We start from the raw sequence: 12,624 nt of genomic DNA, 5'->3' as shown, positions 1-12,624 counted from the left end.
CCCCGCCTCCGATGTTTCAGAGTGTCTGTGGGAGGGCAGATTCCAGTCATTCTTCCCTTAACCACACACCAAGTGACTAATACAGCGCCTGCCACTAGTCACTGGGCCATGAGTGTTATGACAGTGAAATCAGCCCTGAAATGTAGATGCAAAGACCACCCTGCCAGCTCACCTTTAATTTTTCCAATATTTTCTCATGCTCTTCCCCATTTTTTTCTTCCTTGTTTCAGAATGGTGTTGTCCACAGGGACCTAAAATTGGAAAACATTCTTCTTGATGACAATTTTAATATTAAGGTAAGATTCTTTTTCTCAGTTTCTCAGAATGGATTTGCATGTTTTATAACATTTTTACCCAAGGCATTAGAAGAGCCATTGTTATGGTAACAGCTACTAAGCAACAGCATCTGGCAAGAGGCTCAGAGTTTTGGAGGCTGGGGGAAGACACCACTGATTGCCAGTAATACACAGTAAATGAAGCTTTGCATACTTTGGAGGTGAAAGCCCTGTCCTGCCACACAAAGGCCACGATTCCCAATGCAGTATCTACCCACTGGTAGAAAACAGCAGAGCATTTCGTGCAATCAGGCTTATTGTACAAATGATATTATTGCTGGCTGCTTCTCGGGCTAGGAAAAAACTGTTCTGGTCTACAGGATTCAAGTGCCTCCTACAGAAGAGTCTGAATGTTCTTTTGATCATGGCTGGAAAATAAGCAAATAGAGTTTCAAAATAAACCTAGTAAAGCACATGTGCTTCATTAGGAAGTGGCCTTGGAACTTCAGACACAAACGTATACTTTGGATAGTGATGTCAGTGATGTCATTTCCATGCCATTTCTCCCCAGTGAAAGCATGAGAATGACTTCTTTTCCTGTCTTCTGTTGTTTATAGCTGTAGCACAAAGTTAAATAATGCAGAGATTTAATTTCCAGAGTAATTTCCTATATATATATCCTATCTGTATTCCTCTATAAAATAAGTGTAATTTCCAGGTGGCTGAACCTGTTTCACTTTCAACTTTTTTCCTCCTTGGGTAGCTGGATGTAAGGGTGGCTGGATGTGCTCATCCATGGACAAACAAGCAGAGGGAGGAACACCAAAGAGTTTCTGCTGACGCTTGAGCATCCAGTATTTAATTTAAAAACTAATCAAGGAGCTACTTGCGTAGCCCAGTACCTAAATAGCCTGGGTCTTCCTTTTGTCTCCCCTGAAAGCCTTGGGGCTGTAGGCACTGCCTTCTGTGCGTCACAGTGGAGAGATTGCCATCTTTTTTGAGTTGATGTGCAATGGAAGTGGAAAGTAACACATGGTAGCTGCTATCTGTGTAATGCTGATGACAGAAGCTAACTTGGATCAGCTAATGGATTAAAGGCACATAAATATGTGGTTTCCAAAAATAGTCTTTTACAGAAGGCCCATCCAAGGCAATATTTGGATGTTTTGCTGTTAGCATCCAGTGTTGGAGCAGACCTCCCCTCTCCTGTTCCTACAGGGACGCTGTCTGCAGCAGCCAGAGCCGTTCTCAGCAGTGCTGAAAACAAAAAGTAGCCTTTCAAGGACATTGTATACAAATCAGGCTTCCGCAGGCAGGATGACCTTTATTTTCACATTACATGCCAAACTATCTTCCCAGCTAATCAGAGAATTCTTGAGAGAAATGAGGAATTTGTGGAATTTGCTAGCTGTGAAGGGCTGGATCTCTGCACTGCGGTCCTCATATGCAAAACCAGTCGTTTCCTCAAGCCTCTGGGGAGCAGAGCTTTGTCAGACAGCTCTGCTCCTGCCCCTCTGTCCTTTATGGGAGTTGTTCTCCTGTGGGTAGAGTGGAGGGATGGGACAAAAACAGGTGCCTTTGTCTGGTCTGCACTTGGAGCTGACCCAAGGGCTTCAGAACCACAGATGCATTTCAGCTGCCATAGCGAGTGGCAGTGCTGTGGAAGAAATTCAGGTGGCTCTGCCTCCTCACATACCTTCCAGGCATTTGGACATGCTTTTCTTGAGGGTTTCCCTTTCCTAACTTGCATTGTGCTTAAACTGCTGTAGGTGTTTTTCATATTTCCAGTCTTTCCTCAGCTACGTCTCTTCACTGTTAAGGCCTCTGAGCAGGCAAGGCTGCCTTGGCATGGGGAAGTGGCTTCTTGGCTGTCCCCTAGTCACTACTTGTGCAAAGGGTCTCATGAAACTGAAAAACAGACTGAACTCAGGAAGGTATTGGTATTTCATACATCTTACAGTCAATAGTGTTTGAATTTGAATTGCTTCAAGAGATGCATAATGGTATGGTTTTTCTTTTTCTCTCTGCTCTCTTTTTCTAAACCTTGTGACTAAGGTCAGCTTTGAATACTTGATGTTAAGCATACAGCCACTATTTCCCTGATGCTGAGGTTTTGAACATGTTGCTGTGGTTTCTGTGTTACTTGCACAGAATTTTACTTCCCACTTTTTCTTTGTTTCACTAAACAGTAACCGTTGGCAAGGAAACACATATGGAACTGTAAATTATTTATTAGGAGTAAATTTATCAGGTCTGCATTCTGAGAGTATTTACATGGGGTTTTTTCAGGCAGAAAAAAATGCAGGGATTTGGTATTGACTGAAGGCTTCAAATACTCAGGGGAAGGCATTTTCTAGAAATGAATTGATAGTCTTATCTGTACTTTCCTAGTATTTATATTTCATTCAGTGGATTACAAATACAAAATTGGCAGTTTGATTTTAAGAATGAGAAAATTAAAGGAATCTCTTTATTCTTGGGTTAAATGTGCAATTAAATACATGTTTCTGATGAAGCCAGTGATCTATGCATTATGATTTACAAAAACATGTCATAATAATGTGAAGAAAAAATACGATGTTGTAAAAATGGATCCCTGTATAGCAGCTTAAATACTTTTAAAACAGGGAATAAAGAGGACAAGTAATCCATTAGAAATTATTATCCAACCTAAAAGGGTCCCGGCCATTTTACTTGTTATTACACTAACTCAGAAACCATTCTTAAGCTTTAGATAATTAAATGAAGGTCATAAAGGAGTGTGGAGACATAAGGAGGAGTTTATTTTGTTTTTAAGAGCTGTGATGATGAGTAAAAATCTCTGGAAGCAAAGTCATGTTAGAATTATAGCAACAAAGAAACACCAGCGTCTGGAAGCACAAAAAGTATACATTTTGAAGAGCTCTGCATATCCACAGGCCAGAGGTGGAGTGCAATGAGAGGAAAAAGTGATCCAATCAGTGGTGTATTACTAGGTTTTTTATGGACTTGTATGCAGTACTATTTCCTGCAGACTTTTACTGAAAACAACTAAATGCAGCAGACATAAATGAATCAAATGAGCTTTAAACACTTGTGAGACTGGACATCCTTGTTCACAGTAGGGATGAGAACGGTTCCTGGGCTAGGAATTGCAGCTAAAAGAGATGTCTAGCAGAGGTTGACATAACCGTATGATCAACCCCAAAGTGACAGAAGAGTAGAACAATGCAAGTAACATAATCATGCTAACTGCTCATTCTCTTGGGCTGGTAAGGGGACACCAATCAGACTAACCGCTAAAAACCCACGAGGGTTTTGTATATACAGACTAAATGTATGGAATTGGGATTTACTTTGCTGGAAGTCTCACCAACTGCACATATATTTCATTTGCTTTAAGAGACGTAATTATTTCTCTATCTGCACTACAGAGAGACAGATTCTTAAGTGGGATAAAGCTGACAATTTCCATGAGTGTGAACTTTGTGGAATTTACATTCCACACTTCAACAATAACTTACATCTGGTTTAACATAGCTATCAATAAATATGAAACATATACTCCTGAAGCAAGAGGAATGGAAGTCCACTTTTCTGCTCCTCCCAGTTTAGGAAGTTTTTTTGACTTGTTTGACTTAGTTCCATTTAAGTGCCAAGAACATGAAGTAATGTTGGCTTCTATTAATCTTGTTTTGGGGGGCATGACAATTTTAATGGGAAAAGCTGATAAACATCAGTCTGTGAGCATGGGAGTGGATTGTAACATAAATAAGGAATGCCCAAGTCTGAGAGTTTCTTAGAGTGAACAACGGCATGTATCCCTATATGTGTGTGTGTGTGTATATATATATTATATATTCATATATATTCATGCACATCCATATGCATTTTATACATTCCATGGTGTTAAGGGAATGTGTTTTCATAAGGAATCACACTGTGCAGTGTTTCTCCTTGTCTTAGCTGCATCCTGAACTAAAATAAAAATCAATGACCAGAATTTTTAACACTGAAATGATCCCATTCTTCCCCTGATTGACAGGGCACACTTCATAAGGCTTAAAACCAACTTTCTGCAAGCCAGGCAGGGTGACTTGATAAGAAAGTAGAATTTAAGGTAATTAAGTGCAATCTGAGCCATGAGAATATGTTTTCAGACTGCGATTCTACACCAGCTGTTTTCAATGACATTCCAACCATACAATGAAGATTTTACAAACAGCATGTATTTAAGGGTTGAATTTTCTGCTGTTGGTTGATAATACGCTGTCTGAGGGACTGAGTGAATTCAATCTGTGAATGAACATGTTGAGATGAATTAAAATTAATGAACAGAAATCAGCTGCTCTTTGATCAGGATGAATACAGATTGTCAGCGAAACACCTGCACAAGCAGAACATCAAAATAGGGAAGAGTGAAGCATGAAATCTCGTATCTGACTTGTGACTTTAAAAATTGTGTAAAAAGGATATATAAAAAGTTTGTATTTCTAACATGAAAGTATCTAACAACTATATATCTATTTCTGCCTGTTCATAAAGCATATATGTGTTCCTGTTTCATCTCAACTGTGTCATTTTTCAGTGTAGCTGTACTAGTTGAGGTAGTAGAGACAAAGACTTAACCTTTTCCAAGAGTTCACTGAACAATGTAACTCAGCAGGTATTAGAGGCATCGATGATACACATTTCAGAAAGCCAAGAGTGAATGATTGTGCTGGCGAGTCCTTTTCTTTCCCACTGACTTTGTGTTTTCATGAATTTTCTCTGGTGAAAATTCCTGGGATTTAATTTCTTTATGGTAGAAAAGACATTAATAAGGCGAAGAAAACCCAGAGAAAACTCCTGTCTTTTATATCTACAATACCTTTTTTATGCCTGTGCTTTATGGTTTTTATGTAGGCATTATGTTGATTGTGGGCAGTAATACAAGTATCTCTGGGAAGCAGAAACATTTGGGTTTTAAACAAGATGAAAATGAGATGTGTTGCGTTGTGCTATGTAGTATTTTCAGGGACCCCCGATGAGGGAAGGAATGATAAATCTGACTCCATGTTCTTAGAAGGCTAATTGATTATTTAATGATGTATATTATATTAAAGAATACTAAGCTAAACTATACTAAAGAATACAGAAAGGATACAGACAGAAGGCTAAAAAGATACTAATGAAAACTCGTGACTCCTTCCAGAGTCCTGACACAGCTTGGCACTGATCGGTCATTAAGTAAAAACAATTCACATGAAACCAATGGAACAACCACCGGTTGGTAAACAATGTCCAAACACATTCCAAAGCAGCAAAACACAGGAGAAGCAAATCAGATGCTTATTGTTTTCATTTTCCTCTGAGGCTTCTTAGCTTCCCAGGAGAAAATCCTGGGCAAGGAGATTTTTCAGAAAATATGACGGTGACAGTGTAGAGAAAAAAGGAAAATGCAGAGGTTGTGGGAGTATTTAGTGTTGCTGTCCTCAGCCTTTGTTTTGTAAGAACAAGAACAGAGAATTGAAGTAAACAAAATATTTGGACCTGATCCTGCACTTTTCTGGAATATTTCTGGAATATTTGGCAATATTCCCAACAGTCCCAAGGGAAGTTTTGTTTGTGTTGGCCAAGCCGGATTTGGGCCCATTGTTTCCAGTTAGGAACCAGACTTGTGTTTATTATCTCATGATAGACATCTCGTGATAGCCATCTCGTGGGCTTAACAGCTCAGATTCCTCTGCCCCATGTCCCTGAATCTGGAGGAGTGAGTGACTGCTTTGCTTTGCCCCTTGTTCAGGTATAGCTACATTCCAGATGATTTAAAAAACCACTTTCTTCAGTAATGCTCTACCTTCCTGCAACACTCCTGCCTCCCTCCTCCTGTTGAATTTAAAGGTCATGGCTTTTGGCTTGCATGTGTGTGATAAGAAGGGTGGTACTTTCTGCTTGCTTTCCTCTTGTATTAATGACTATACAAGATGAAGAGCAGTCAATGGACAACAGGCTTCCCAGTATGAGATTGTCTTTGCAGGCATATGCAATTCATCCAGGATAAAATTACCAGCTGATGGTTGTGCAGTTGGTGGCCTCTCTGCGAATGGACCCAAAGCATCCTTGTTCCTAATCAGGAGGCCTTAACTTGGGGACCCTTCTTCTCTGAGGGATCTTTAGAGAGAAAAGTAAAATACACATTGAGTTTTCCCTATGGCAGAGACAAATACAGCCAAGTCCTTCCTGATAAAGGATTTTTTTGTTACTTTAAGAAATCATTAATATTACAAATGCCTTATGCAATTCTATTTACAGATTGCTGATTTTGGACTCTCCAACCTTTATCATAAAGACAAGTTTCTGCAGACCTTTTGTGGAAGTCCACTGTATGCTTCCCCTGAAATAGTTAATGGACGGCCTTACAGAGGCCCAGAGGTAAGAAGGGTCAGTTTTTCTGTAGTGGTATGGGGATGTCTTTGATGATAATGTTCTTGAGAGGGAGTCTTAATGCAAATGTTACTGTACATGTGAGTTCACTTGGGTTTGTCCCATATTTGAAGTTCTTAAGCTGCTTCACTTTTTTTTACATTGCCTGTGGGTGGTTAGTGAGATGTTAGATACCATTTTGCCCAGCAGTAGGTGCAGCTGGACATGATGCTGCTCTTGTGGTGCTAATGGCATTGAGAAGGGCAGGGATCAACTTTCCTGGGCTTCACACGTGTTGTGTCTGTATTTCAGGTTGACAGCTGGGCCCTTGGTGTATTGCTTTACACTCTGGTTTATGGAACGATGCCCTTTGATGGCTTTGATCACAAAAATCTCATCAGGCAGATCAGCAGCGGAGAATATCGTGAGCCAACACAGACCTCAGGTATGAAGAAGGAGGGAGAGCCGTGTACTGAGCTGACAGCAGTTCAGAATGGAGCATTTTGTTTGGCCCCTTCCAACATGTTACAGTGTCATTTTAGAATGATGTACACCCAAAAAAAAATCTCATTCTCCTACTGAGTTCATCTGCTATAAATTCCCATCTGGGTGCAGCACTTTCCAAAAGCCCTTTTGAAATTTTAAGTTTTGTAGCAGATAGATTTTGTTGCCTTGGGGAGCTGTAATGTGCTCTTTTAAGTAGATCTGTGGCAGTGGAAGGTCTGTTAGCTATTGCAAGTGGAATTGTTCAGACAAGCTGTAAACTTGTACAACATACTGGTACAGATCAGTCCTCTCACTACACTGTGGGCTACCACAAGCAGTGAGAAGGTGAATGGTCAGAGCAACACAGTGTCTTATTAAAGAAGGCAGGCCAAAATCTGAATGAATGCCCCTGTGTTCACATTGGCTTTGAGGATAGCCCATTAAGCAGTCATCTGACAGAAGAGTAGCAGCTAAGTCTGGCTCATGGATTATAATGACTCCTTCCAGCCTTAAATATCTATCCAAATAGTATATTTAAATGAATATTTATCTTGTTTTGGTTGTTTGCCAATCCTTTCAATTTTCTGTCTTCTCGCTCTCTATGTGGAAATAAACCTTTACAATACACAGAAGACTACATTGTTTATGGAAAAAGTAAATTCAGAAGCAATAATGTGTAGATAATTTAAAATACCTCAATTTTGTTTTATTTTCCTCTAAGCTTTGTCATTAGAGTCAATAGGTTGGTGACTTCCTTCTGTAATATGGACCTATTAACTGTCTAATACAGTATAAACATTAATTTATTGGATAGCCCAGAGTACATTTTCCAGAGTGAATCATATTCTTCTGATAAAATAGTGCTCAGAGGCATTTTCCATCATTGACTGACAGTCAAAGCCTTGTTCCTTTTCACTTTCTCTGTAGTATGGAGCATTATTTTTGCTCATTTGATTGTCTTCACACTTTCAATTTTAACTGACAAACCTAAGAATGCCCATGCTCTAAAAGTGTTACATGCCATTCTTCACCCATAGATGCTCGTGGTCTTATCAGGTGGATGCTGATGGTGAACCCTGAACGCCGAGCAACCATTGAAGATATTGCCAACCACTGGTGGGTTAACTGGGGCTACAAGAGCAGTGTCTGTGACTGTGATGCCATGAGGGACTCCGAGTCCCCACTGCTGGCAAGGTTCATTGATTGGCATCACCGTTCTACTGGCCTCCAACCAGAGACTGATACCAAAATCAAGTGCCTTTCTAAGCCCAAAGGTCCTGAAGTCACACTAGAGAGACAAAGGTCTCTGAAAAAATCAAAAAAGGAAAATGACATTTCACAGTCCATCCAGGAAGGAGGAGCTGAAAATGCAACCAAACTGACCTCCAAGAGACCCAAAGGCATCCTGAAGAAAAGGAGCAACAGTGAACATCGCTCTCACAGTGCAGGTTTCATTGAAGGAGTTGTCAGCCCAGTGTTACCCTCTGCTTTTAAGATGGAGCAAGAGTTGTGTAGGACTGGTGTGGCCATTAAAAGTGTTGTAGAGGGAGAGGTAGCTGGCAAATATGGCACTAAGCAGTCTTCACTAATGCCAAAAAAAGGAATCTTAAAGAAGACGCAGCAGAGGGAGTCTGGCTATTACTCCTCTCCAGAAAGAAGTGAATCTTCTGAACTCTTGGACAATAATGATGAGACAGTAAACAGTGACACTTCTCCAGGCGTCACAGAGCCATCCAGAAATGGGTCTTACAGCCATTCCTGCAGGCGTAAGGGCATCTTGAAACATAACAGCAAGTATTCTACCAACAGTATTGAACCTGCTTTGATTAGCCCTGGCACACCAGTGCTGGAGGCCATGGAAGAAATGGTCTTGCCTGGGGACACATTACTTCGAAGTTACAGTCGCCCTTCCAGTGTAATTAGTGATGACAGTATTTTGTCCAGTGACTCATTTGATTTGCTGGATTTGCAAGAGAACAGGCCAAACAGGCAGAGAATACGGAGCTGTGTCTCTGCTGAAAATTTCCTCCAGATCCAAGACTTTGAAGGACTTCAGAACCGCCCACGGCCACAGTATCTAAAGCGTTACCGCAACCGTCTGGGGGACAGCAGTTTTTCTCTTCTCACAGACATGGATGATGTGACTCAGGTCTACAAGAAAGCCCTAGAGATCTGCAACAAGCTCAACTAGCAGAGGGAAGATGGAAAAGGGAGGGAAGGGAGTTATTTGTGTACCTTTATGATGGAGTAAGCCAGGTCACTGATTTGCTGACAATGGTAGGTTTTGATTCAAAGGAGCTGACTGTACCTACTTAGCTGAACTCCAAGTAAAGTTACCCCAAAGCTATCTCATACTTCTCTAATTTTGTGTCCTCAAAATATTACCTACCTGACCAGAGAAAAACCTTTGGTCTTTGTATCTGTGATGAAAGCACATCAGGAGCTAGCAGACAAAAGCATCAAGACTTGATGGCTCAAATTCAAAGCTAGACAGAATTAAAACTGGAAGTGAGGGACACGCGTTTTGAGATGTTTGTAATTAATATTAGATAAGCTTTTTGAAGAGATGAGCTGAATTCTTTAAGTCAGATTTGGATGCCTTTTAGAACAAGAGGCTTTATTTCCTTCTGAAGTTATTTGTCTGGGTACAGTGATTGCTTAGTGGGAATCTTTCGCTTGCATTTTGCAGGACACCAGGTGAAGTGGTCATCATGGTGCCTTCCAGCAGAGTGACTTGAGAGGTTCTGAACATGTTCTAAGATAATTTGAGAGACTTGCCCAAGAAAAACCTCATGAGGTGTTTGTGGACAAGCAATGGAGCAGGCATTCATATCTAGACCTTCCACAATGACCAGACCCATTGCTCTTCAGTGGGTAGAAAGTTCTAAAATTGTTTCCAACTACCAGCAAAAACAGAGCCACAGAAATGATAATGGCAACTGGAAGGAATGGATGTTATCAGCAGCTAAATGACCTTTTAAGGCATTTCAATCCATATGTTCAATCTGTGACTCTTTCAAAATGGCCAGCCAGATGAATGCCCAGACAAAGATGGATCTGACAAAGGGTCCCAAGGGTTAACTGACCCTCCAGTGTAGAGTTCAGTCACTATCAGCAAATTGTGCCACCTTGCTGCTAGCTTGTAGTATTTGGGGGTGACAGTAGTTTGCAACCAGAATGTTAGGTAATGAAAAGGTTGTAGAATGTAGGAAATGGATAGAGGTCAGAAAGTTAATGGGAAGATGCCTTTCTGCAAATGAAAATGTGTCTAGGTTGGTGTTAACGGAGGAGAAAGAATTGAATGATGAAATGATAGCGGTAGATTTAGTAACAGAGTTAGCATAAAGTTGTGGGCCTGCCTCTATCTAGTGTAGCTGGTACTGAGTGTGCAATGATACCAGTTTGAAAAAAAAAAAGGTATGCATTTGTGTTCTCAGACATATCCAGCTATCCAGACTGTAGGCTTCAACTCCCATAAAGGTACCATGTGGGTCTACTGGATTACCTGAATGTAAGCCTATGTCAGAAAGGCACTGTGTGTTTGACAGGCCTGGGCAAACTGGAATCTTCAGGCCCATTTCAGTCTCATTTCCATGAGCACATAGCCCCTGGCTTTCTTGGAGGTGCACTGGTGTGATTAAATCACAGGTTTCAGCTGATAATGTCAAGAGATCCAAAGTTGCGAAACTTGTATCCACACTCATACCCAGAGCAGGGGGGCATGGGACAAGTTCTGATCTCACTCCTGCCCTGTAACTAGAACTGAAAGCAGAGTTTGACCCACTGTGTCCCAAATTGTAGAGATGGTGCAGAAACCGAATAGAGTTCCTCTGGGGATTCCTTGGGAATTGGGGATAAGTCCATATATCGATGGCATCTGGGACCGGGAGCTATTTCGCTTGCAGATTCCTCTTATTCAGTGTGTTATGGTACTTAAGTCTGCTGGTTCCTCCTAAAAATCAAATGGGCTACCTAGCATAACGATGAACCAGCCTGAGTTTCCTAAATCAGTTAATCTGTGGAGAACCTTTACCTTTTACTTATCCACTTACACTGGACCAAATTTGACTCTGAAATAAACAGCGTCAATACCATGAAATGTCAGAGAGATGTACTCTCAGGTGGTCAAGTGAAATCTGGCCCACTGTCATTTGCTCAGGAAGGGCAACTGCAGGTCACAAATGCGTACCTCTCTGTATGATATTCAGACATCTCATCTTCTCTCACAAGCCCTGCATGTGCTCTTTTACCCCATCCCAAACCAGCACCATTTTGCAGTGTGTTGATTTAACAGGTTTGCTGTGGTGCATTTTAAAACAACTCAACATAGCCTCCATGGCCTTTCTGAAAAAAGGGTGGATGTGCCTTGCAGCCATGGCTTTTAACTCATGCCCTGGGGTGTAAGAGCTGCATCCTCAGCTGGTGTGAGTCAGTGCTGTCCCGTGCAGTGCTGTCCAGTGCATCATGCCTTCTGTGCACATCTGGCACTAAACTTTGAGTGGAGTTATAGAGATTTCAGGATGAAGGGAAGGGAGCTCAGCTGGCTGTGGTAGGGAAGTGAGGAGCACTCTGAAGGCTCCTATCTCTGAGGCTTTTGCCCAGGCCTGCTTCCTTGTGTACAAATGTGAATGAGTGAGTGACTGCTTGCTGCCAAACTGGAAATGTTACGTAGGGATTTACTGGCATGTTACTGGCATGTTACATGTTTACTGGCATGTTATCATTCCTAGAAGAGAAGAAAAAAACTTGACTGCACATTGTTACTATTAGTGTTGTGATTCTTATTTAATTTTTTTTGTAATACAAAGTCAACTTTTTTATTTGAATTTGTCTTTTTTTTTTATTTATTGGTCTGAAAGCCATTTCAAAGTTATAATAATATATTTGGTGTAATTTAATTGGTGCAACATTATTTTACAGCTCTGGCCAAAATTGTTTGGTGTTATGTTATTTTTGGGGGGTTTTTTTGGGTTTTTTCTCCCAATCCTTGGTTGGTTTGAGCTCTACGAGGCACACAGGGAAAAACGCTGGATAATCACCCAAAGTGTTTGTATTTTTAATCTGATACTGTTTTTTATTAAATAAAATGAAATTACTGTAACTGTGAACTGTCTCTCTGTCTCCCTTTTCTTTTTTACTGTACATCAGCATGAGCCAATGCCAAATGGTAATAATGAACTTGTCATGTAGAAATACAGCAGCATCTCATCACTTTGTACCAAGTTGCTTATGCAAACCTCCTTGGCTCATTTGTGCATTTGAATATAATGTGGGTGGCCACAGAGACTTCCTTTCTCTGAAGTATTTGGCACTGCAAAGCACACAGAGCTTTCAACTCTAGAAAAGTTTGGTGGAGAACAACTGGCTGGGGGTTTTCTGTTGAAAATAAATGAGGTTTGTGGGCCCGGTGTGCTGTAGGTGAGACAGAGCTGGCTGAGCAGACAGAGCACAACTCATTTGTATCTCAGAGACAGATGGT

General features: G+C 40.9%; 1 protein-coding gene across 1 annotated transcript in view; it reads left to right on the top strand.

Annotated features, from left to right (window-relative positions):
- The window catches only part of NUAK1 (NUAK family kinase 1), a 48,354-nt gene extending 36,101 nt beyond the window's left edge, over positions 1 to 12,253 (top strand). Inside the window, exons 5-8 of the mRNA XM_005421790.3 lie at positions 231 to 296; positions 6,549 to 6,668; positions 6,972 to 7,104; positions 8,183 to 12,253. Of these exons, the coding sequence (XP_005421847.2) occupies positions 231 to 296; positions 6,549 to 6,668; positions 6,972 to 7,104; positions 8,183 to 9,336 (1,473 nt within the window). The 3' untranslated portion in view covers positions 9,337 to 12,253. The remainder of the gene's footprint in view (positions 1 to 230; positions 297 to 6,548; positions 6,669 to 6,971; positions 7,105 to 8,182) is intronic.
- The last annotated feature ends 371 nt before the right edge of the window (positions 12,254 to 12,624 follow it).

This window comes from Geospiza fortis, unplaced genomic scaffold (assembly GCF_000277835.1).
Source record: "Geospiza fortis unplaced genomic scaffold, GeoFor_1.0 scaffold173, whole genome shotgun sequence".
NCBI lineage: Eukaryota > Metazoa > Chordata > Aves > Passeriformes > Thraupidae > Geospiza > Geospiza fortis.
The sequence above is the reverse complement of the archived record's forward strand: the minus strand, read 5'-3'. Positions and strand labels throughout refer to the sequence as shown.